General features: G+C 42.2%; 1 protein-coding gene across 4 annotated transcripts; it reads right to left on the bottom strand.

Moving 5' to 3' along the window:
- Positions 1-473: 473 nt before the first annotated feature.
- On the bottom strand, positions 474-18,511 carry aifm1 (apoptosis inducing factor mitochondrion associated 1). 4 transcript variants are annotated; one of them, XM_061739971.1, is made up of 20 exons: positions 18,281-18,511; positions 15,314-15,438; positions 14,859-14,973; positions 13,696-13,758; positions 12,755-12,826; positions 11,273-11,356; positions 11,102-11,167; positions 10,696-10,793; positions 10,486-10,616; positions 9,724-9,814; positions 9,549-9,633; positions 9,396-9,472; positions 7,659-7,767; positions 7,470-7,577; positions 7,044-7,132; positions 6,832-6,972; positions 3,895-4,037; positions 1,543-1,667; positions 1,010-1,206; positions 474-922 (listed from the first exon to the last, which is right to left on the bottom strand). In XM_061739971.1, the coding sequence occupies exons 1-20, from the start codon at positions 18,366-18,368 to the stop codon at positions 851-853; spliced, it is 2,079 nt and encodes a 692-aa protein (XP_061595955.1). In that variant the 5' UTR covers positions 18,369-18,511; the 3' UTR covers positions 474-850. The 4 variants fall into 4 exon arrangements, with proteins under 4 accessions (XP_061595955.1, XP_061595956.1, XP_061595957.1 ...); XM_061739972.1 differs by having other exon boundaries at positions 12,755-12,823; XM_061739973.1 differs by lacking the exon at positions 12,755-12,826.
- Between the last annotated feature and the right edge of the window lie 6,794 nt (positions 18,512-25,305).

Here is a 25,305-nt window from a genome sequence, read left to right as displayed (position 1 = left end):
AAATGAGATCAAGAATGTGTGAGAATATAAAACATGAGAGTCCATCGTAATAACAAGAAGCCCCAAGTGAACAAACATTTCTGCATGCTTGCCCATTTTTACCCCCGGACAGGGAAAGTAGGCCAAGCTTCATTTCAGTTTTACTTTGTCGAGTGCACATTGGATCTGCTTAATAAGTGCTTCCAAACGCTGTGAGAAACACATGTTAATTCCCCGTTTTGCCTGACCTCCTTCCCCCGTTTAAGGAGCCAATAGGTGTTTTCGGTTGAGGTCACGAGCTGAAGATGGACTCCCTCGGTCTTACAGGCGTGACGGCAGCGAATCCGCCGACGACACCAACAGGCTGATTAAAAGGCTTCCGGACAGATGAGCTCGGCCACGCAGGCAAGCGAGCATCAAAAACAATCCCAACTCAGGGTGGGGGGGCAACTTATTTCCTTATCTAGAGGCAGAGCTGAAAATAAAAGCTTCAGTCCAATTTAAAAATATCTTTTATTGCAGCTTTTCTTGGAAGAAGCTGCTCTGATTCACACGGAGGGGAACACTTGAGTCTGGTGAGGCAAAGCGGAGACAATCACGCAGGAAAGGGGGGGGGGGTGGGAGGAAGATGAGACGGTGACTTCTGGTGCAGAAATTAACACCCACCCCCACAAAAAAAAAACAAGTGCAGCAGATACAAACTGCAAATATGAAAATATTTGAACAAATATTGAACAACATAATTTAATTTACACTGATGCTCCCATTTGGTTTGAATGACCAGTCGTGACTCATTGAAAATGGCAATCACTGCCAGAGTTCAGTCTTCGCATGAAGCGACGCTCGCTGTCCTGAGCGAGCCTCCAACGTCTTAATCCTCGTGGATGTTGAACAGCTTGGCCACTTCATTCAGATCTGCGTGCTCCTCCCCGTCCTTGATGATCTGCAGGTTAACACACGGACGTTTTACAGTAATCACATCCGATTATTGATCATTCCAGGGAAGTTAAGTGAAAACGACCGTACGCACCTTCCTTGCGATGGGCATTCTGTTGAATACGTTCCACAGGATTATGCCCACCACCACTTTGTCTCTCAGGTAGAAGATGACACCTTTGCCATAGTCGTCCTTTTGCTGGGCGGGCGGCGGCGGTGGCGCCGGCGCTGCCGAGGCCACGGCGGTGGTGGCGGTGTCCTCCGTTTCACTCTCCGAGCGGATGCCGGTTCCTGCAACACATTTGATAAGAAGGTTCACCATATCCTCCTAAAGTCACTAGAATCAGCATCACGTCCCTTTACAGTTCACAACAGGTTCACAAGCTCTCAAAAGGTGCAAACATGAGATCTAAGAAGTAAAAATCCTAATTTAAAAGATGAAAGAAAACTGATCTGAAGCTTTTCCTACAGCTTCTACATTACTGAGGGTCAAGAAATCCAGAGCAAGCACGACTCTGCAGCAAAAATTAAAAGCCCTTTCCCTTTGCATGTAAAGCACAGAAACAATCATCGCACACCCAGGTAAAGGGAGCCTATATTATTACAACCAGATAGTGATGCTCCTACCAGACTTCTCAGTAGCAGCTTTCGGTGTGTCCTTGGCGGTGGCTTTGGCAAACACTCCTACTGTCGGCAGGCTGCTGTCAACGATGCCGATCGCCTCGTAGCCGACGTCGGGGCCCAGGTCGCTCCTGCGAGGAAAACGCATCTGTGAGATTTCTCTGCAAGCACTCACTAGCCCAGAAACTTACATTTTATAACATGAAACAGTTTTACAAAAGGTTCATACTGTTTTTACTGTAACTAACATGAAAGAAATATTTTGAAAAATGGCAAAGAAAACGTCTCCAACATCTCCCTCATTACTAAAATTCACTGCGAAACTTCAAAGTTTGTGTAAGTATAAATGTTGTGTTCACTCGTCACACCGTAACTAGGAAACGCCACCTCACTGTTTGTTTCCCTTTTCTTCCCAAACTGTCGCCAGGTTAATGACAACTCTCCTAATCTGCCTGGAAACTAACGAGAACGATCCAACTACTGTTCAGGTTGGTGCTTCACAAACTTGCATCCACAGGACGGCCAGACAGCTTCCTGAGGCTGAAGGCCAACTTCTTTGTACCGGTAGAAAGAAACTGGCCATTATCAAACCCGCGGCTGGAGACAAAGCCTCCTCCGCCAGAGAAATGTGTCAGCGCAGATTTCATAGCACTCCTGAGTAAAGTTGCTTTCATCAATGAAAATATCGTCGTCAACGAACCTTTAATTACCTGAGGAAAACGAGACACAACGAAAATGCTGTTCATGTGGTGATAACGATAACTAAATATATAATGCAATATCATAGACAAATAAAAACAAGACCAAAATGTAGATTACAAAATAAAAACTGCTGTGTCAATGTGTCTTGATTTTCGTTGACCAAAACAAGACGAAATCTCCATTTTTAAGTAGTTTCCTCTGGTTTAGTTCTGCTGGGTGACGTCACGTCCTCAATCCCAGTCGCTGCAGCGGGGAATCAGATCCAGAAGATGCAGCTGCAGAGTTAGAGGCTGATGCCGTTAACGCAGAGCTCTAGGTTCACGTCAGTTAAAAACAAAGTTACATAGAGAAACGCTGGGATCTGCTCTGGGGCTGGGAGAAGAAGAAGAAGAACCATCTTTGGATACGCTTTCCTACATAGACGTGGAAAAGAAAACCCAATGTGTCGTCGAAATAGAAAAAGACGGGGAGAAAAATGCAGAAAAATAAATATGTTGTAAACTCAAATTAGAGCGTCTTCTGTATCTAGAATGAATGTATTCTTGAGTCTATAAGATAACAATAATATAATAATAAGTTAACCTTGTTTAGATTGCAAAATGGGTTTGGCTAAATACAATCTTTGACTAAAACGAGACTAAAATGTCATCAGTTTTCGTCGACTAAAACGAGACTAAAAGGACAATTCTGACTAAAACGAGACTAAAATGCTCAGACTTTTAGTCGACTGAAACTTGACACGACTAAAAGGAGAACGAACGTGACTAAAACTAATAAAAACTAAAATGATAGCTTGACCCAAAGACTAAACTAAAACTAAAATGCCAAAAACAACACTACTCCTGAGCCTGAACACCCTCCGTTTACTGCAGTTCTGCCACAAGTGGAAGTCAGTGAGGACTGTTAACAGCATGGGGATGTGTCACTGGCCCACCCTGTCATGGCAGTTATTCCTGTCCTGTACAAACAGCTTCACCGGACACGGCGGCAGTTTCCTGCTGGAGTTTTGGTCCTCGTCACCGATCAGCTGCCTCACTGGTGTCTCAGTCTGTGAGGTCAGTCGAGGGTTACGTACAAACACACGAGGGAATATTCTCCCCAAGCCGGAGTCGGCGACGTGGACAAAGTGATGAAGACAATGCTTTCCACTCCAATTCCAATATCTAGTTTCAATCCGGGCCGTCTGCATCTATTATAATCATCTGTGATCTTACAGTAACTCTCCTGACGGCTGCACTGTAAATCTAAATAAAAAATCATCTGAATGTGTTTTTCCTGATGCCTTTCTGTTGGTGCATGTGTTAATTTGACTGCTACGCTTTGACGTCCTGTATAGGCACTTTAAATATTTTACAGATGATGGTATTCAACACTTCAAATCAATCATGCATGTTCCTCTGACTTCTAAAAGGATTACTTCTGAGACATTAGTCGAATTGTACATGCTGCCCCATTTATCATTTCAAATGTGCAATCAACAATTCACAACGGCTCGGGCTTTCTCCAATACGCTCCGTCTCCACTGCAGACTTGTTTCCGAGGACTGCAGCCACAAATGTTACTTGGAAAATGTTTAAATGTTTTAATTTCTGACACGAGTAAACCTCTCGCTGCGATTACAAGCAGGAAACGGCGAGTTGTCGGTTGAACACCCACCAGAACATGGACTGATGCCAGTAAGGTTTGCTGGCTCCCGTCATGTTCTCGCCTGCTAGTCTGCCGCTCACAACGGCGTGATCGTGATGCTCCACTCGCCGGCGGCCCAGTCTGATGTCGTAGAAACACGCTGCATCTCCTGCCTACAACAACAACACAGAGGAGATGAACAATGGGGATTAAAACGCCTCGGCTACAAAACAAAGCATGTAACTCAACAACAGACAGCGACGAGAGACGTTGGGGACTTGTTGCCAACTGTGGACAGAGAAGTAGAGGAAACGGACCATCTCCAGGTTGCAGAACGCTGTAATGGTCCATGAAAGGCAAGGCAAATGTATTTGTATAGCACAATTCAACACAAGGTAATTCAAAGTGCTTTAAATCGACATTAAAAGCGGCAAGACACAATTAAACATGAAAGCACTCTGGGGAGAGAATACAGTAATCCCTCGCTGTAACGCGGTTCACCTTTCACGTCTCGCTACTTCACGGATTTGCATTCTGATTGGCTAAACAGTCTCCCCGCTTCTTCACTTCCTGTGTCAATAACGTTGGTCGCTTAGCAACAATGCTGAGAACGGCCAATGAGCTTCAGCGAGCAGCTCAAGAACGGGACCCTTTGATAAATCGTTCATTACAGTTCAAATATAATCGATGGTGGCATGTCGGTTTATAAGAATCTTTTTGCCCAGAAGAAAAAAGAGCGACAACAACTACCCATAACTATGTTCTTCTCTCGAAAAAGACGCTTCAGAGTAAAATCAGGATGCAGCGGCAGTCAGAAGAGCAGTGAAATACGCGCAAGTCACAATGTGTCCTACTATACCTATTGTATTTTATTTTCATAATCATTTCTCATTTTTCTCCCGTTCAAATCCAATTAATCGGGTCGCGGTGGGGCCGGGCTGATCTCTGCAATTTGAAGCCTTGTATAATAATTGCAAAAAAAAAAAAAAAAAAATGAAGGTTACTACTTCACAGATTTCACCTATCACGGGTTCTTTTTGGAACGTAACCCCTGCGAAAAACCAGGGATTCCTGTATTGCACCTTCATGGATCACGGTGAATGCACACTTAGAGAGTGGAGGTAGGGTGGCGAGATCCCCTCTACAACTTTAATGGACACCAGAATCAAACAGCAGTAGTACACGGAGGAAATCTCCCTGATCAATGTGACAGGAAGCAGAACGACTTAATGTCTCCAAATCAGCAGTCAGAGCTTGTGAACGTTCCCCAATGCTCTCCAGAAAAAGGTGTTTTAATATACTGTATCTCAGAGAAGAGGCTTTAAAATGCTTCTGTCAGTTTATAAATCACTGTAGGGTTCAGGACCAAAATACATCAGAGATTTGTTGCCATGTCAACCATCCAAACCTCTCGGGTCTTCTGGGTCAGGTCTCCGTGTCCCCAGAAATATGGAGAAGCAGGATTCAGCTTTTATGCTCCACAGATCTGGAACAAACTTCCAGAAACCTGCAGGAACGCTGAAACCCTCAGATCCTTTAAATCAAGGTTAAAAACTAATTTGTTTACAGCTGCCTTTGACTGAATTATTCAAACCGTTCTGAATTTAAATTTAAACAATGTTAACTTCGTTAATTCAATGTAAAAGCTTAAAGGTATAGTCTGTAATCGTATTCAAAAACATTTATTGTTATACTGGGTGAAATGGTCCTTCCATCCTGAGAGTAGCCAGTGAATAATGTGTTCAGAAAAAGGAAAGAAAAAAAATCCGACCTCTCTGACAGCTTTAATCCTGTAAAAACTCTGACCAATCTGTTTTTTGCGCACCGAGTGGCACGGATTGGTCAGAGGACCAGAGGATTGGCAGGGGGGAAAGAACCAATCAGATGCCTTCATTTTAAGTCCCTTAAAACTTCACACACTCGAGTCACGTTTGCTGAAGAATGGCGCAGAAAACGAGAAAACGCAGCCAAAAACACCACCTCCCTAGTATGGGGGTCCGTGGGGATGGAGGCGTCTCCATCCGGGCGAGGGCGGAGAGCGCCGGTGCGGGTGGCGGTGCGCTGCGGTGCCGCACAGGCTCTGTTGCCACGGCTACGCCGTAGGGTATAAAGGATCCCCATAACTTTGATTGGGTGGGCACAGCCCACCCCTGCCCCCCCCCTAAAACCGGCCTCGCTTACAGGTGAATGAGACATGGGGTAGTTTTGTTGAAAATGTGCTGTCCAAAATGTCCTGGAAAACTCGAATCCTGCAAATGCGCGTTCACCAAAGTTTGTGGGGGCGTGGCTTTGGACGGAGCGCTGGTGGGAGGGGGAGGAGGGGCGGGGCTTAGAGGAGGTGCCACTTTCAAATCTTGCTAGCTCTCCAACATTACAGACTATACCTTTAATAAACATAGTTGGTGTTTCAACATCATCCGCAGCAATAAATCCAGGTTGTAGCGTTCATTAATACTGATCAGCATCTAGAAACACCAGTTGGCATAGCAACAAGTGTCTTGTTGCAGACAACGTTTACAAAAAGGTTATGATGCAAGGTTCTGAGAGGAACCCTGTTATCTGTGTCCTTTGTGAACCTTGGACCTTTACAGAAATTCAGAGTTCACTACATCGGAGACGTAATGAGTACGTTTGTGTGTGTGTGTGTAAAAGCAAAGCAGTTGTTAAAATGTACCAAAACGGACCCAGATCTGAGCTGGCTCCAGTACCAGCCCAGTCCAGTTCAAGTTACTCAAAAGGGAGTGAAAGAGGTGATATATCACCGCGCTGTATCATGACTTTATCGGACCTGAAGAGGGCGCTGTGATCCCAGAATGAAAACATGCAGATTAGACGTCGCTGAACACAAACAGAACCTTGAATGCAGTTCACCTTGACCTTCTAAGGAAGCCATTGATAAACAAACCTTTAATTTCTTATCTTAAGTCAGTTTAAACATAAAACTTAATAAAAGATGCTTTAACTTACCACCCAAATATTGGAGCGAGCTTGCAGCTCCGCGTTGACCCGAAAGCCTCCAAAGTCTGAGTCCACCTCCAGACCTGCGGACTTGGCGAGGTCTACGTTGGGCTCCAGGCCGACGGCGGCGACGATGTGATCCGTTTTCACCTGCAACGACAAGCGCCACGTAAACACTCGCCGTCTCTAACGAGCTGCACCTGACAGGAGCGTGAACCCACCACTCGGCCGTCTTTCAGCCGGATTTCCAGCTTCTCATCTTTGAAGGTCACAGACTTCACCAGCGCTTCAGTGATGACCTTCACACCCTCTAGGATGACAAAGGAAGAAGAGACCGTGACAAAGTATACGCTATATGGTCCAACTGAAAAAATTGTATTGAGTTTATTACGTTTTTTACTTCTTCCTACTCCTTCTTCAAGCATAACACATTTGCTCTTATCTATTAATTAGATATTAATCTCATCTACTTTGTTTACAATTGTACATTTATTATTTAGTGATTATTATTGTTCTTTTTTATGTTATTGATTTATTGTTCTGCTGTTTAATTTTTTGTGTGCTTATGTTCAAAATAAAAGATATCAATCAATGCAAAGAAAATCTCTTTCCCTCGGCCCTGCAAATAGTTCAAGATGAAGATGAACCTGTCTTGACTTTCTCTGTCGTCCAGTTGCTCAGATATTCAGGCAGGACCTTTCCCATGTTCCCCTTCTCTGGGTACATTTGTATCACCTCCAACCCCGACTCCGTCGCTGAAAAGAAAGGACTATTAATTGCAAAATTAACACTGGTTTAGTGTGTCGTCGCTTCTGGAGCTCGTCAAGTTGTCTTACATTTCCGTCCGAGGGCACAGGCCAGCTCGCTGCCGAGGAAGCCTCCTCCGATGATGGTGATGGACTTGGCGTGCCTGGAGACGTGGTCCAGGGATTTGAAGTCCTCGATCTGTAGGTGGAAAATCTGGGATCAACCTATTTTGGATCAAATTAATTTGCCCCCGCAGAGACTGAACTTGGTGCGAGTACTCCGGGAGAGCCGCCTCGCTCAAAGCTGCTCGTGTCCTCCTTTCCCTGCACCGCAGGACGCGTTTTCAGATATTTGAGTTTGGTTTGCCAGCAGCACAGTTGCTGAAAGAAAAGCGCCCGCTTGTCTCTGCAGCTCAGGAGGTCAAAGGCTGCTCTCATGCTCCCTGAACGCGCTGCCCGCTTCTCGCCGGCTAAAACGAGCCCACAGCGTTTTAAGAGATCCTTCTCACCCTGATCCAGCTGCCGCCCGCTGGCAGGCGCTTCGTGGCTATAAAAATATGGACAAATAAATAAATAAAATTTTAAAAAAAGGGTTTTGTCCCAGGGAAATACCAGGAGCGGATACTGCTAAAACCTGACTCATACAATATGTCCATGTTTATTACGAATATGATACCGACTGATACCAGTTAAATGGAAAACAAAAGTACATCCTGTAGTATGTAGGGCTGGGCGATATGGACCAAAAGTCATATCTCGATATTTTCTAGCTAAATGGCGATACTCGATATATATCGATATTTTTTCTGTGCCATAATTGGGGTTTCCCCCAAAGCATTATAGCATAGCATCTCTGTTAGCTTCATTTTTTTCTGAGGCAAACCCTTAAAAAAACAGTCAGTTTTAATACAAAGCCTCGTGCCAATGTCACACAGGTTCCTTTATTAACAGAGGTCTGCACAATATCAAAATGTATAAAACAAATGAAATAAAAATAAACTGCCTGCATATATAGAATAAAAATGCTTCTTGAATAAAATAAAAGAAATATCCCTTTCCTGCATAACAATTAAATTAAAATACACTGTGCAATTAATACAATATAGACAGTAACAGGCAGACTTTTCCACTGAGGTGAAAAGAAGAGGTCAAGTTGTGCAAAAGGTCAACTGTCAAGTTGTGCAAATAACAAAACATTTGTGCAAATCTCAAATAAAACATTCAAGTCAATTTGTCACAAAATAAGCTATATCAAAATCATTAAAAAAAATTTAGAAAAAATTTAAAATCGATATAAACAATATTGTCTCGTACCATATCGCGTTTGAAAATATATCGATATATATTAAAATCTCGATATATCACCCAGCCCTAGTATTATGTATTTAATATATTTCTATTTATTTGTCCATAGCAAGTCATTCCCTCTTATCCTGTCTTCTGCATCCTCCTCCCCCACATCCAGAAAGCTCCTCTTTGGTCTTTTTCTCCTGTCTGCCATCTCCATCTTTCTTCTACCAATGTATGGAACTATGTTTCCTCTTTATTTTTCCACACCATCTCAATCTACCTGGTTGCTCCTCTCATGTGCTCGTTCTTAACGCTCCTCATTCTCGTCACTCCCAAAGAAAATCTCAATATCTTCTACTCTGCCTTCTATCTCAGAACAGGACATAAGTGTTTGCAATGAACGGGTTGGATCTTCACTTTGCTGTCCATGCAGACACTTATACATAATTCAGATCTTTTATCTCCACTTATCATAGAGTCAGACTGGTACGTGGATCATCACGCGGAGGTACCGCCCCCTTGTGGACAAACACTGACCTTGCGGAACAGAGTTGTCCTCTTCTTCACTTCCTCGCCCGCTCTTTCAACGACTTGCAGGTTTCTTGGAATACCACCTGACGGAAAAAAAGAAAATCTAAAAACACCTCTGAATTGAAGCCATGTGCAGTAATTAAAGTAAAGTCTCCTGACCTGTAGCGATCAAACACTTGTCATACGAGATCTCCGTATCATCGTCCAGCTTCACTTTGTTTCCCCTCACGTCCATGTGAACCACCTGTAAAGGTGGATATATACCCGAAGTTAATTTACACCTGAGAGACTATTAAATATTAGCGCAGACTGAGCGATCAATGGGGGAACCGACCTTCCTGCTGGTGAGGACAGACACGCCTCCATTTTCTGCTTTGTGCAAATCTTCTGGATTAACGTAGAACGACGGCGGCTGGAAGTAGATGCTGTCAAATACATACAAGACTGTTAAAATGATTCAAAATCATTAAAAAGGGTTTCATGAACAGCCTTTGATTCAATGTCAGCACCAACCAGCTGGAAGGTATCATTTAAGTCAAGAGAAATCTTTTTTTCCCCCCACATGCTGTTACAGTACCAGGTGAATGAAGACTTTGTTTACTCATCCCATCAAAGAAAAATACATACACTTTTCCCAAAATTAATTTATGCTGCTATTAGCTACACTAAGCAGCTCTGATTTAATAGTCCTCCTTAAAATCATTTCTATAATTACAGACCTGTTTCTAACTTTGGTCCAATCACATTTCAGCTTACAACTATCCTACACCACATTTTAATCCAAATACTCTCCCTCCTGGTTATAATTGTAAAACATGACGTGAAAGAGACCAAAAGAAATGCTAAATTTAAGTCTTCACAACGGTCCTCAAAGCAGCCGATGACATCACAGTTGTTGCATCTATTTTTACACAGCCTGTGACAATCACCTGTTAAGATTAATGGGCTTTTATAACTGAACAGAAATGAGAAACCAGTAGAATCTCTTATTTTTTTTAAAAAGAGATATGAATAAGGCGGATAAGACGTCCTATCGGAGGACAGGACAGTCTGATCCCACCAGAGCACAGACATGGAGAGAAAACGTCAAATGCACCTCCTCTCTTTGCCGTTCCACTGTTTGAAGCGCAGCGTTTCCGTCACACTGGGGTCATCGGAGAACCACAGCTCTTTGGAGAGGGGGGGTCTCATGTAGGGAAGGTCTGGCTCATCAGTCACAATCAGCACCTGCCGGCAGAAAAATGTTCAAACCAACACACTCAGGCCTGATAAATCACATCTCAGCCAACATCGAGGCCCGACTGACCTTGGCACCGGGGTCTCTGGCTCGAATAGACCTGGCGGCAGCGAAAGAGGCCGTACCGCCACCGATCAGGAGGTAGGGGGTGTGTGTGCCGGCTGTTTCTGGGAGAGATCAGGAGAATAAGTGATAAAAATCAATACTTGATCTCATAAGAACCGATCATTTTTCACAAACAGATGCTGTCAACGGACCTGGTGAAAAAAGTAAAATAAAATTCACTTGAGAGACAAGTGAGACGAGTGAGATGAACCTTTATCTTAACAAGAACCCAAACAAAGTGAGACATGAGCGGGGAGGGGAAGAGCTGAAATCAAAACAAATGTTAACGGTGGGGAGAGAAGGTGGTGAATAAAAGAAGAGTGAGCCATCCCGCTGTCCCCGTCCAACCGGAGCTGGACGATGCTCTTACCACTCGCTACAACAAGGTCCGGCTGAGGCTCGGGGGGCTCTGCTGCGGCCGGTGCTGCTGCTGCTTCTGTTAGTACAACCGGATCGTTCAACAGTCAAAATGAATCAACCCTCAGGTGTAGTAAATGTACGGCACTGCCACACACATGCACAGGCCTGACCGAGTGCTTACCGCTCTCCACAGCCGGCTCTGGCTCTGGTTCTGGTTCTGGCTCTGAAAGCGCTGCGGGGGGCGGCTCAGAGGGTGCTAGTGGTTCTGTTAGTACAGCAAAAACCGCCCATGTTTTTAAGTGCTATAATGTGAACTTTCTCTCCAAACTGAGCTCAAGTCATCTCTCAGGTCAGATTGTGGGAAAAATATGAACAAAAACTAGGGATGTCCTGATCCGATCACGTTGTTGCAGACTTGATCGAAATCGGACGCTGCATCCCGATCAGGGATCGGATATGTATTTTATTTGCATTATTTTGATCAGCGCATCAAACAGACGATGGAAAAAATGCTAAACAACTGGTGTACCAACAAGAAACGGGTAATTTTGCACGACAATGCTGCTTATATGAAGAAAGCTATGGGGGTGCAAAGTGTGGGGTGTGTCAGGTAAAGTGAGATCAATAAAGTTGTTGGTTTTTGTTGATCTGCAAATGCGCACAGCAGCGTTACAGCAGAGGTAAATAAATAAAATAAACAATAAATATTTCATTCTTTAAGCCAGAAAAGGATAGTAAGTAGTAAGAGAACGGTCTAAAAAGCACATTAGTGCCTCACTTTGTGACACTGTTGCTCTTTTATTTGCTCATTTGTTTACATGCCTGCTGGGTATTTTAAGTTGAGCTGCTGTTTTTATTTAATTCAAATCTACATTTAAATGTGCACTATTTTTTACTAGTTAATAGTTGCACTATTATTTTTTGATTGCTACTTCAAAGAGAACTTCACAGTTTAAGTGCTAAATCATAAAATAAGGTGAGTAAAATAAAATTGGGGGACAACCTGGATCCATTTACCGTATTTTCTGGACTATAAGCCGCACCTGTATATAAGCCGCACCCACTCTATTTTTAAAAAAACAATAAAAAAGATATACAAGCCGCACCTGTATATAAGCCGCACCCACTTTTATTTAAAAAAAAAAGATATGCAAGCCGCAGATATTTATGTTGTTGGATTAGATATTTACTACATGTACAGAAGGATTTTGAGCTGTAAATGATGTACATGTTTGTACCTAAATAGATCCTTTCCTAACAGTGTCTTTTAACACGGCAGCAACTTTGCTGATTAAAACTGGACTGAACCAAGAGAAAATAACCGGTATTTATTTATCTATTTATCTGTTTGAAATCTGCTTCTACCTGCTTCTATCTGCTAAAGAAGAAGTAGCGTATTCTTCTTTGCATTTATTTTGTCTTAGTTTTTATTCTAATTCCGGTTAGCACTCTAGCGGTGGAAGAAAAATCCACAGAATAGTCGCACCTTTGTATAAGCCGCATGGTTCAAAACCTAGGAAAAAAGTAGCGGCTTATAGTCCAGAAAATACGGTATTTTGTATTTGTTAATTTTTTTTTAATGTGTTACGAAAGTATCGGATCACAAACTAACAAGGGACATCCCTAACAAAAACTCTGGTTTTTGTTTCTCGTCAGATCTTACCCTCCTCAACTACAGGCACGGCAGCTGCGGTTGCCGCCTCTTCTGGTAGCGATTCTACCACGGGCTCATCTGCTGTCGAGGTAATACATTTAAACAAAACTACGTAGATACTATGGAGGGCGGAGATGACCAGGGCCCATGCTGTACCCTGGGAACAGCCTGCAGAGCATTTACACTAACACACTTACAACCGAGAGCTGCTCAGCTTGTGGTTAAAGACCACAGAGCTACTTTCTGCACACCCTTTTACATGCAAAAATATCACCAGCCCAACACCAAACAGGGTGTGCAAGTGTTAACGTTGAGATGCATTAAACAGCCGCAGCCACAAAGCTAAAAAACATGTTAGTGCAACATCAGGACAGTTACACGAGTATGACATCAACCTCTCAAATATGACAGCAAATGAGCCAACATATTTGTAACTAATGGTGACAACAATGTGATCCAAAACAAAACAAATAAAACAGAAGCGGTAATGACACAAGACTTTCCAGAGGCTGCAGTGAAAAAGGGAAAATGGCCTGTTTACTGTGTTACACAGAAAATAAACAGATGCAATGACCCGGTTCATGCACTGACCAGCAGGAAATCTGAATACACAAAACACTCGTGCAGAGAAGTTTAGAACATCCAAACAGGCCTCCAGTGTGCACGTGTCGTCGTAAAACTATTTTTAACACAGTTAAAAACAGTTTTTGTGTACAGCCTGCTGTTACTTTCTTGTAGTTACCCAACTCCACCAGTTGGTGTCACTATTTCCACATTTGTATGTTGAGGTGCATTTCTACACTGTCTTAAAAATGCAATATGCTTTTAAATCTGTAATTTGGACTTAATATAGCATGTAATAATTTGGATTTTATACCACATACAGTGCACACAGGAGGCACTTTCAAGCATGCACGTGTCAGTATTCAAGAAAAAAGTAAGCAGGTAACCTGGAGGGGGTTTTGTTGTTTCACTGGCTGACTGTTCCTTCGACGCTGGTTCGGCCTTTTTCTCTGGAACAGAACAGAGGAAAGTCTTGAAACTGAAAATCTACTATTTCATTCATTTCAACTGATCTTTCCATGTGGATAAAGCGAAGTAAAATGTAAGAGAGCCAGAACTGAACTGGGTAAAAAGGCGTTCAAGTTTTCTGCCCCCTCAACTTGGAATGATGCGCAGAAGGACTTGAAATTGGTTGAGCTTGTATCCTTGGGTAAATTTAAATCCATTTTAAAAGACAGAGAAATTAGCTCTCTCGGTTCTTGCGACTGCCCCGTTGTGTAAATTTTACCATTGTTTTACTATTGTTTCCCCAGAATGTGTGACTGACTGTCTGTGTTTGTATGTATGTATTGTTTTATTCTTTTTATGCTGCCATTTTGGCCAGGTCACTCTTGAAAAAGAGGTTTTAATCTCAATGAGTTTTTACCTGGTTAAATAAAGGATATATATATATAAGAACTTTACAGAATGTTTACGTCACTGAATGATGTAAACCAGTCCACTAGTTATTCAAGTGCCCTTTTAAAGACAGTTTTGTCTTTAGAAGCTTCCAACTTTGCTGTTTACATGGCAAGAAAGAGGAAGCTTAACTGAGTGCTGAAGTCAGCTGATTCAAACTGTCCTCTTCCACGTAATACCATTAAACTGAAGTCTAGGAAGATAAAATCTTTCAATCAAAACAGCAACAGTGAGGTTTCCAGCTAATGTGCAAGGGCCCTGATCATTTTTCATCACTTATACTACTTATTATTATCTGGCCACTCAAAGAGGATGCTGCAAGGAAAAATCCCACCTTTTTCTCAGCGACTTTGTCAGCTGAACCACGAAAAGCATCCTCCAGCAGAATTAAATCGAAGGAGCATTCAAGAGTTAAACCAACTGCAGGTCTATTCTGAGGGCTAATGAGCGTAAACCTTTGTTAAGGACCAAAACAACATCAATCGAAGCAGTTTACAGTGAGAGTGGATTATATGTTTATAGCAAAATAACCATTAATATTATCGCTTGTGGTAACCTACTTAAGTATAAATTATTTGTTGCTATAAGCCTCAGTCAAGAGTCAAAAATGTCTCTACACTTCTGACTAAAATCTGTTTTGTGGGCAGCTCACCGGGGGATTCTCCGGCGGGTGTAGCAGCTAGTGTTTTAGCTTTTTCTGGTCTGGATGAAATCTCTTCTATACGTTCCTGATATCGTCGCTGGTCTCCCCTTATGGTTACGACTGCCTGTCGAGTTAAAAACAAACAACACAGTGACTCGCCTCCCCATCAACCATCACTCCACAGAACAGCGTAAACGTGAGTGTCACAAGTATGAACAAGCAACAGGGATAAAAACAAAAACATAGTATAAACGGTGTTGCTGAACACCTAAATTTAGATTTGTATCCATCCGTCAGAAACATCAGGGGATGTTTGTTCTTGTTTGTGTTTTTTTTCTCCAAAATCGGGTTGAAACAAATTTTGGGGATTAAAAAAAACAACAACGTACAATCACAAAGAGTGATATAATATGAAAAACATGAATTACTTTGACTCTTGCACGAGACTGACGGAGCTTACTCACATATGCGATGCCAGCAACACATGCGGCTCCCACCATCGCGGCGTACTTCATGTTGTCTCCGCCCATCGGCCCGGTGGACATCTGAGCCGCGGGAACACGCCACGGCGTCCTGCCATTGATCAACCCTAAGAGACATGATAAAAACATGCATCAGTGATCAGAGCTGCGTCGCTTTTATGATTTTCAAAAAAAAGAAAAGAGAGAAAAAGAGTTCATCTACATGGCATTTATCTACATAGCGTCTATTACAATACAAATTGTCTCTAGGTGCCCAGAATACGACCCCCAAGCAATTCTTACACATTTATCAAGGCCACACTGCAGATTCTTATCACTCTGGTTGTTTCTGTAGATCAGACTTGTCAGGATGCAGCTGACTGATGACGGTATTTATTTAAATCTCCAAAACATTTGGAGAGTTTAAAAGCTCTAATAAATACTCAAATACTTTTTTGGAATTCTTTAAAGTGTTTTAAAAATGTGCTGGTTTTGAAAAACAATAATACAGTTTTGAGAGACTTGCTTTTAAACTAAAGGTTGTATATGAGCGATGACTGATAAGAGGTAATTCTTTTAAAATAAAGTAATAAAGCAGTGACCAGCATTTGAATAGTGGATTTCTTGCCAGAGTGATAATGTTTCTGCTGCGGTTATATAATTGACAATCTCAGCACCTTTGACTGCCACCTGCTTCACAAAGCTGCAACACCGTTCTCCTCGACTTGGCTTAAAAACAAAATGTGCTTGAGGCATGTGACTTTGCAATGGCTGACATCTGGACTGCAGTGTACTTGGTTTAATATTAGACGTCAGTGACTTCCAGATAAACGTTGGGAGCCATCAAAACACAGCAGAAGAGGAAGATTATTTCATATCTCTAATTATGATCCATCACAGAAAAGCAGTTGGATGAGTTACTCAGCAAAAGGAGCGCCAGTGATATGCAGTTTACACTCGTTCATGCTCATGTCTGTGCATGTACAGCGCTGTCAAGCATTTGACACCCGTACAGATTTCTTCTGTTTTTGCCTTTTTATTGTGACACTTGCATGTTTCTTATTTTTTCCACAAATTCTAATATAATATACAGATAACGTTTAATAAATGCAAAAATGCACTTTTTTTTTGGAAAGCTGAGTTCAACATCTACAGCCACACTGAGACCTGATCACTGCCAGACCTGCACAATCAAGAAAACCTGTGTGACAACAGGAAGTAGACTAAAAGATCTCAAAGAGCTAAACCCATCATACCCCGATCTAAAGGAATTTAAGAAGAGATGAGACACCAAGTCACTGACATCTACAAACAAGTCGTTTTTAAGGTTTTGGGACTCCAGCCAACGACCGTGAACGTCATTATTCACGAATGTAGAAAATCTTCTCAAGACGCATCCACGACTCATCCAGGAGGTTGAGCCCAGAACAACATCAGAACCTCTGCAGGCTTCACTTAACTCAGTTAAGGTCAGCGTTCAGGATTCAACAGTAAGAAAGAGACGGACAGAAATGACATCCATGGGAGAGAGACCCGAGGCCAAACCCACTGTTGACCGCAAAGAACACAAAGATCTGTTGATCCCCAGGACTTCTTGAAAATGTTTCCGTGTACTGATGAGACAAAAGTGAAACTTTTTGGAAGGTGGGAATCCTCCGTTACATCCACCGTAAAACTAAGGCAACATTTCAAATAAGACAATCCTCAAACTGACAGTGGTAGTGTGATGGTCTGGGGCTGCTTTGCTGCTTCAGGACCTGGACGACTTGCTGTACCTGACAGAACCATGAATCCTGCCATCTACCACAGAGTCCTGAAGGAGAATATCCAGTCATCAACCTGCGACCTTAAGCTCAAGCGCACCAAAGTTATGCATTAGGAAAATGCTCCAGAGCACACCAGCAAGTCCACCTCTGAATGTCTCCAAAAACAACAAAGTGACAGTTCTGGACTTTCTTACTCAAAGTCCAGACTTAAATCCAACAGAGATGCTGTTACATAACCACAGGCTGGCCTTAAACCGGCTGTTCATGCTCGTAAAACTTCCAATGTGGCTGAATTAAAACATTTCTGTAAAGAAGAGCAGACCAAAACTCCTCCAGGGTGAAAGACTCATCACCAGTTATAGCAAACACTCGTCACTCTTGTTGCCACCAGTGGTTGCACAACCAGCTATTGGTTCAGGGGGCAATTACCAGATTCATTTGGGTAACGTTTTCCCCTCCATAATAAATGAAATCGTTTAAAAACTGCATTTTGCATTTACTCGTATTATATTTCTCTGACATTAAAAAAATGTTTGATGAACTGAAACATCAAGTATGACAAAAAAAAGAAGAAAATAAATGTAGTAAGTGGGGCAAATACCTCCTCACAGCACTGTATGCAGCATACATGTGCAGGTGCATGTTGATTTCAATTAAAAAGGTAAATAAATAAAAGCAAGTGCCAGTATGTGCTGGTATGAAATAAGCAGTCATTAAAACCTTAAGTTCAACATTAGTTTGAACATAACATCACTTAAAATAAAGGGAAATGCACACTTAATACTTAAGTACTTAATTAAACACTGCACAAATTTGACTTATTGATCTTTTATCCCCAAAAACCATCTGATCTGACACATATACAGGTGAGTAAAACCTCAGAAAGGTGCATTACCTCACACTTTACAGCAATACTGAATGAAAACACCTCATAAATGTGTGCATTTGGCTGGTTTATGGTAGTCTTCACGTAGGAAAATAAAAAAATACACAATAATATGCTGGAAATGTCCTGCAATATTGCATTAGCCTGTTAGCTCTCTAACAAGCAGGCAAAGGTCGCACCAGATGGACTGAGCTGAGCTAAGAGAAATCAACTCTTATTGGTTTAATGAGACAATATTGGCTTAATATTGCAATAGTAAATGAGATCAGGGGCAGCAAAGTGCAGGACAGCAGGTGAAGCAGCGACATGTAACTTTACCTGCTCGTCTTGCAGTCTGCCGGCTCAGACTGCAGGAGTCTCTCGCGAGGGGGGCGAGCTTCCTCCAGGCGGCCCTACATGTCAGCATCGTGGCTAAACTCTGCTCCACCAGCTCCCACTTCTAGTAGGAGACGAAACTAGTTACACTTAACAGAGTTCACCGGACTAGCACACGCTTGCACGCCAAGGCCAGAGACAGGTCACACACACTACAGGGGACATACGGGTACTCGGAGACGCGCAGAGATTGGCCAATCAGAGTGTACCGAACTGTGTGACGTAAGTGGGGGGGGAAACAAAGATGGCGTCCATGTACGTCGCCTTATCGCGAGAAATACGGCCGCCATATTGGAGCGGTCATCCTACCCATAGATATAGAAAGGCCTTTATATATATCTATGATCCTACCCAGCATAAGACATAACAGTACTGAAGATGCCAGAGCACCGTGCCGCCTATTCCTGTACAAATCGACGACAATCGAGACCAGGGATAAAAAATAATAAATGAAAAAAATTTAAATAGAATAAAAAATTTAAAAATAAAGCTACACCACATTGCCAAACTCAACCTTCTTGACCTGCAGAAAGGGAGCATGAGAAAGAAGCTCTGCAAAGGACTCTAAAATATATATATATATATATATATATATATATATATATATATATATATATATATATATATATATATATATATATATATATATATATATATATACAGAGAGAGAGAGAGAGAGAGAGAGAGAGAGAGAGAGAGAGAGAGAGAGAAAGAGATTAATATGTGTTTTATTGCATGTCGTTCAGGAAATTAATCTTTCTTTCAATTAATCTTGTTTCATATATGACGAATATATAGATAGATAGATAGATAGATAGATAGATAGATAGATAGATAGATAGATAGATAGATAGATAGATAGATAGATAGATAGATAGATAGATAGATAGATAGATAGATAGATAGATAGATAGATAGATAGATAGATAGATAGATAGATAGATAGATAGATAGATTATAGAGATATGAATATTAAGATACGCTGAATCATATGTCCGGTATCTTGCCTAGATGTATGACGTTTGCAGAAGAAAAAAAAGTTTTGTATTCTGCAAGTTATGACGTTTGTTAGTAAGTTATGATGATGATTAAATGCGCTGACACTTAATTGCGCCAGCCAGACAGATGACACTGAGTGGAGCGGGTGCCTGCACCAAGATGGCGGCCCCAGCAGCAGGGGTCGATGAGGCGTCTATGTATATATGTCTATGGTTATAACCTCTTTTTTTATTGAACACTTGAATATTGTACAAATCCTTGAGGCATATATAAACGTATAAAACAGCATGTAGATTTATAAGGCACACAACACATTCTGCATCACTATAAGAGTGCAACAGTAAATGTAACAGATATGTTGTAAAGCAAGGACATAAACAAATGGCAGGTCCAAAGTAAAAAATAAATAAAAAACAACTAAATATAAAATAAATAAATACAATTATAGTAATAAAATATGAGAAAAACGGTGAGAAGCAGGGGCAACGAAGACTTATGTTAGTAGTTGCAAAGGTTATAACTTCAACGCCGATTCAATCTGGACAATAACAGCTGTACCTTCTGTGATAATGATATTGAGACAACACAGACCATCTATTCTTTTACTGCGCGTACTCTGGGTCCTTCTGGGAATACTTACAAGACTGGATCTCAATGAAAATTCTTCTAACTAACCCCCTAACAAGAGAGGATATCATATTTGGGACCACCCTTGAAGATAAAATAGGTGACTTTGTACTCAATAACCTGCTGATCCCTGCCAAGTTCTTTATTCATAATGCAAACGGAAAACCTAACTTAGACACATAGAAGATAAACAAAATATTGAAAATTATAATTAACATAAATAATAAATAAGTAAATAAATACATAAAATACATTCAGACATAAAATAAATAAATGACAAAAAATAATATAACATCACATCATCACATGTTGAGCAACAGCTGTCACAACAATCCTTCAATCTCTTTTTCAACGCTCTTTGGTAACTGCCAGAAACACCGTTCTTCTTCTTGACCTTTGGGCAGATTAACCGTAGTGTGCTGCTGCCCCCTACCGGTATTTAGCACTAACGGCGACCTGGTTCTCCAGAGACTCCAGAGGAGATGACATCCATAAGGATAAATGAAGGACTGTTTACAGATGTAAGCATATTATAATAATATAGTGTGGGTTTATGAAAATGGTTTCACCTAATAAAGAAGGTAAATATAGCCTCAGCGTCAAGCCAGGTATTTATTTATTTAGGTATTTATTAATTTATTTATAATGTTCATGATTAGGGGGGGGGGGGGGGGGTGTTGTTATATGTGTGCTGTGTGGGTATTAATGTGAGGATGTGTGTGAAAATGACCAGGTGTGTGTTTTTAACCATGAGTGTGGGTTAACATGGGTATTACTAGATACCCCCATGATTCAGTAGTTTGTAGATCCATCTTTAGCCAGAATAACTTTAAAGCGACACTACGTAACTTTTCCACCTTAATATCATATTTCCAGAGTCATTGTGATGGTACATCAACTTCCAACAGGTTTAATGAACCTCTGTCATGATCTGAGGGAGTCTGTATCGCCTTCACTGGCACTATGTAACTTTGAGGAGCATGGTAGGAACCCTGCCACACTTAAAAACTACAAATTTTACGGCTTTGACTGCTTTACGGCACATACGTCACTTCCCCCTCCTTCCCGATTCGCAGTCGAGACGAAAATGGGCGGGGCTTGGAGCGCAGAGCTCCGCAGAAGCTGGTAACCTGTTGCTGCAGCAGCAGCAGCAGCAGCTCCACATATAACAGACCAGGGAAAAGATCCTAATGGTTTAACTTTTCAACGGTTTCCTGCTCGGAGGCAGAACCACGCGGGCCAAGTATCTGATATAACGGAGTAAAAGAGTGAAAGAGTCGTCGGCTCGCTTTGGATCTTGGCTGTAACGACCAAACACACAGTAAAGCCTGAATTATGGTTCTGCGTTAAATCGACGCACAACTACGGCGTAGGGTACGTGGCGACGCGCAACGTACGGTGCGTGTCGCCGTGTACCCTACGCCGTAGGCTCTGCGTCGATTTAACGCAGAACAATAAACAGCCTTAAACCACAAACACTCACACAGACGGGTCGGATCCAAACACGGGTTTTATTCCCACTTCTCCAGCTAAACGCAGTTGCTGGCCAGCTCTCTGCGGTGCAATTAACCCCAATCTTCAGATAAAACTAGTTTGTTGAGGAAAAAATATTAACTCTTATTTGTAGCTGCAGAGGAAAAAAATAATCTCACGAGGAGCCTCTTCAGCATAATACAGCGGTCAAAAAAAAAAAGAAAAGAGAAGTAAGAGAGATACAAAACATGTACTGTATGTTGTATTATACAAATTTATTGAAACATATGGCTCTTCAGTAGTGATTTCATATGGATCCAGACCGTTAATAATCATTATTTTCTCCATATACCGCTCCCTGGCTTCCTTGTTTAAGGTATCCCGGTAAATTCCAGTTCCTTTCCAGCAGTTTAACATCTTTTTTTTTGCGTTCCTTCTGTTCACTTGGTGAAACAGAAAAGCATCCAGTCTCCTCTCATCAAAACAAATGCAGCGACGGGACAGGAATTTTCCGGCAGTACGCGCTGGTGCTCATGGGAAACGTAGTGTTCTTTCTGGTAAAACAATACCGCTTTTGTCCAAAAGATGCCGCCAAACTCAGAAAAGCTGAAAGTTACGTTGTGCTGCTTTAAGGTTTTGGTTTATTTCTAACTTTTTGTTTGTTAGTTTGTTTTTGCGGTGATTTCCACCTAGTTGTCTCCAACTTGAACTATTGGTGATCTTCAGACTCTTTTGCAAGCTAAAATTATACAGAGAAGGGATTCATGGTCAAGTCCATGGCTGCATGGTGGACGGGTCCTGGGACTGCATAACAACCCCAAATCATAGTTGGTATGAAGTGTTTCAGTCGTGTGTGTTTTTGGCCAAATATGTGCAACTTGGTTGCACCATATTTTAGTTTCATCTGTCCACAAAATGTTGTTTCACAAGTCTTGTTGTTTTTTTTTTTAGGTGTAGTTTTGCAAACCTCAGACATCTTTCCATCTTCTTTTCAGACATAAGTATTGCCATGGACCTCAAAATTTGACATATTCAGTGAGCTGAGTCTAAGATGTTGCTCTTTTTTCTTTCTTTTGTTTTTTATCCATTAATTTTCTGAGCATTGCTTTGGTTGTCCTTAGCATCACTTCTTGGAGGTTGGCACCTGCCTTGAATGCTTTCCACTTATGAAACAACCTAAAAGCCTTTCTAGAATGATATGCAGCGAACAAGCACCTAACTTAGAATATTGATTATGTCTTTCCCTTTGGGCGTTGTGTTGACTTGCACAACACCAGCAAAGAGCCAACACATCTGCCCTGCACGCCCTTTTAAATCCTATGAACGCAGTCGGGAGGGTACTTATTATTGTCCATACCATAGGCGCCGAATTATGTTTTTTCTGGTGGGTGCTGAATGTCATGTAGTGTCGTTTCGCACAAGATTCAGCAATTCAGCAACGTAGATTCAACAGCGGTAACGGACATGAACGCCGCACGCACACACACACACACACACACACACACACACACACACACACACACACACACACACACACACACACACACACACACACAAATAATAATCAAATTCTTAACAAATTCGGGTGTTCATCTGAGAAAAAGGAGGCTATATTTCTATAGTTCATAACCAAGATCATTCTTTCTTCCCTCTTGATCGTTTCTAATCTACAACAGTAGAAATTATTTTTTTTTTAATTTCACCGTGCGCCCTGTGACGGCATCTCGGCGGTGTAGGAGAGAAGGTGGAGGGAGAAAAAAAAGTTGCAGCTTGTAGATCAGAGACGATCAACATGGAAGAAAGAATGATCTTGGCTGTGAGTCTGTGAGGAGCTGTGGGATGAGACTGCAGGCCTATCGGGCCTATCGGGACATCAATAAAAAGGGACAAAAGTGGAGAGAAATCTCACAGAATTTGGACACACCTGTTTAAAAGTGGTAGAAATGTGATATTCTTTTGCTCTTTTAACAATAAAATGTCAATTTAAAATAAAATATAGCATTTCCATGCCTCATCTGGGGATCAATTGAATCATTGATCAATATGGTTATGAAAAGACCACGTGTCAATACTTTTGCAAACTGAAGCACTACAGGTCCGCTAAAATGACTGACATGAGCTAAAAAACAACAAAATAGTTCGGAAAGGTTTTTTTTTTTTTTTTTTTTTTTTTTTAATATTTTTATCCCGGTTTTTTTCCCATTTTTACCACCCCGTGCTCCTACCTACTGACAGTCCTGGGCATTGCCATCCTCTACCAACCCCGGGAGGGCCCTGCACTGAGCTCAGGTCTCCTCCTTAACCTGAGGAGTGAGCAGGCCGCATCTTTTCACCAGACAGGGTGGGGCTTCTCCGGCCGAACGTAGCGCGTGGAAGGATCACGTTATTCCGGCCGGATCCTCCCCACCCCATCTGGCGCCCCGGTTGGCCAGAGGGGACATGTATAGCCCAGGACTGTGTGCATGTTTTTGTGAGGGTAGCTCACACTAGCTACCCAGGGGAACACGGGGAGAACATACAAACTCCACACAGAAAGATCCTTTCGCCAACCCCACCCATGGTGTGGGCACTGAAGTCATGGGGGAACTAACACGCACTTCAGCACCCACAGCGTCCCCCGGCGGGAATTGAACCCAGGACCTTCTTGCTGTGAGACCGCTGCACTACCAGCTGCGCCACCGTGCACCCCCGGAAAGGTTTTTTAATAAAATATGATTCAGCCTGAAGTAGACCTGGCCATCATGGAGCTGTAGCTCCCGAACGAGCCTGTATTCCCCCAAATCCTGTGTTCTCATGAGGATTTCGTGGACCCATCCCCTCCTTGCTGCTGCTGCTCGTCTCCTCCTCAGAAGAAGAAGAACTAAAGCCAGAGCTTTTCTTTGAATCAGGGACACATGCATTTTGCAAACCGAGCTGTAGCTACTGTACGTCCAAATGAGTGGGAAAACGGCGCCATGACCGGAAAAACTTTTTTTCGGTCGCCAAACAACTTGCAACAAATGTGTAGCCTACACAGGTGTATGCGCGCAGGCTCTGCGCCGAGTTCTAGGTGAAAGCCGCGTTGCGCCCGCCGTGCGTCAGGAGCGCGCTCTTGCGCAGCGGCAGCACATACACTTGAATGGGAAAGCCGGCGGCGGCTGTGCGCCCTTTATTTGAAAACCGCTTTAGCCAATCAGTGATTGTTGACATGAGGGCTCGCCTACTCTGCTCTCCCCGTGGGTGCTCGGGCCCCGAAGCACCCACGGTTCCGGCGCCTATGGTCCATACGACCTTTTCTCTTAGGTTTCATTTGTGTCTAACCGGTAATAACACAAAAAAGCTTTACGTTTTTATTGATCTGATGTTGCATTTGTCTAAATAAAAAAAGACCTACCGGTACTATAATCAGATATATTTTTTTCTTTACAAATTTCCATAAAAATGTAGGATTAAAAGAGGAGTCAATGGGCAAACACAATCATCTTAAAGGGTTCTTATCTCAAAGGAAGAGTTTAGTGACTTTAGACACCCAAATATTTTCTCTCAGTTCTCAGTCTTATATATGACCATGGTAAAAAAAAATCTATGTCATTAAAGGTATAGTCTGTAATCGTATTCAAAAACATTTATTGTTATACTGGGTGAAATGGTCCTTCCATCCTGAGAGTAGCCAGTGAATAATGTGTTCAGATAAAGGAAAGAAAAAAATCCGACCTCTCTGACAGCTTTAATCCTGTAAAAACCCTGACCAATCTGTTATTTGCACTCCGAATGGCACGGATTGGTCAGAGGACCAGAGGATTGGCAGGGGGGAAAGAACCAATCAGATGCCTTCATTTTAAGTCCCGCCCACGCCCCCCTCTGTCTCATGCGCGCACTCGTCACGTCTC

Source organism: Cololabis saira, chromosome 14, assembly GCF_033807715.1.
Source record: "Cololabis saira isolate AMF1-May2022 chromosome 14, fColSai1.1, whole genome shotgun sequence".
Classification (NCBI taxonomy): Eukaryota; Metazoa; Chordata; class Actinopteri; order Beloniformes; family Belonidae; genus Cololabis; species Cololabis saira.
The sequence above is the reverse complement of the archived record's forward strand: the minus strand, read 5'-3'. Positions and strand labels throughout refer to the sequence as shown.

Excerpts from the sequence above, each read along its gene's own strand:
- aifm1 (XM_061739971.1), bottom strand. The coding sequence starts at position 18,368 with ATGCTGACATGTAGGGCCGCCTGGAGGAAGCTCGCCCCCCTCGCGAGA. Across the intron at positions 9,473-9,548 it reads CAAGTGTTTGATCGCTACAG|GTGGTATTCCAAGAAACCTG; the intron begins GTCAGGAGACTT and ends TTTTTCCGTCAG. Across the intron at positions 7,133-7,469 it reads GACAGAGAAAGTCAAGACAG|AGGGTGTGAAGGTCATCACT; the intron begins GTTCATCTTCAT and ends TTGTCATCCTAG.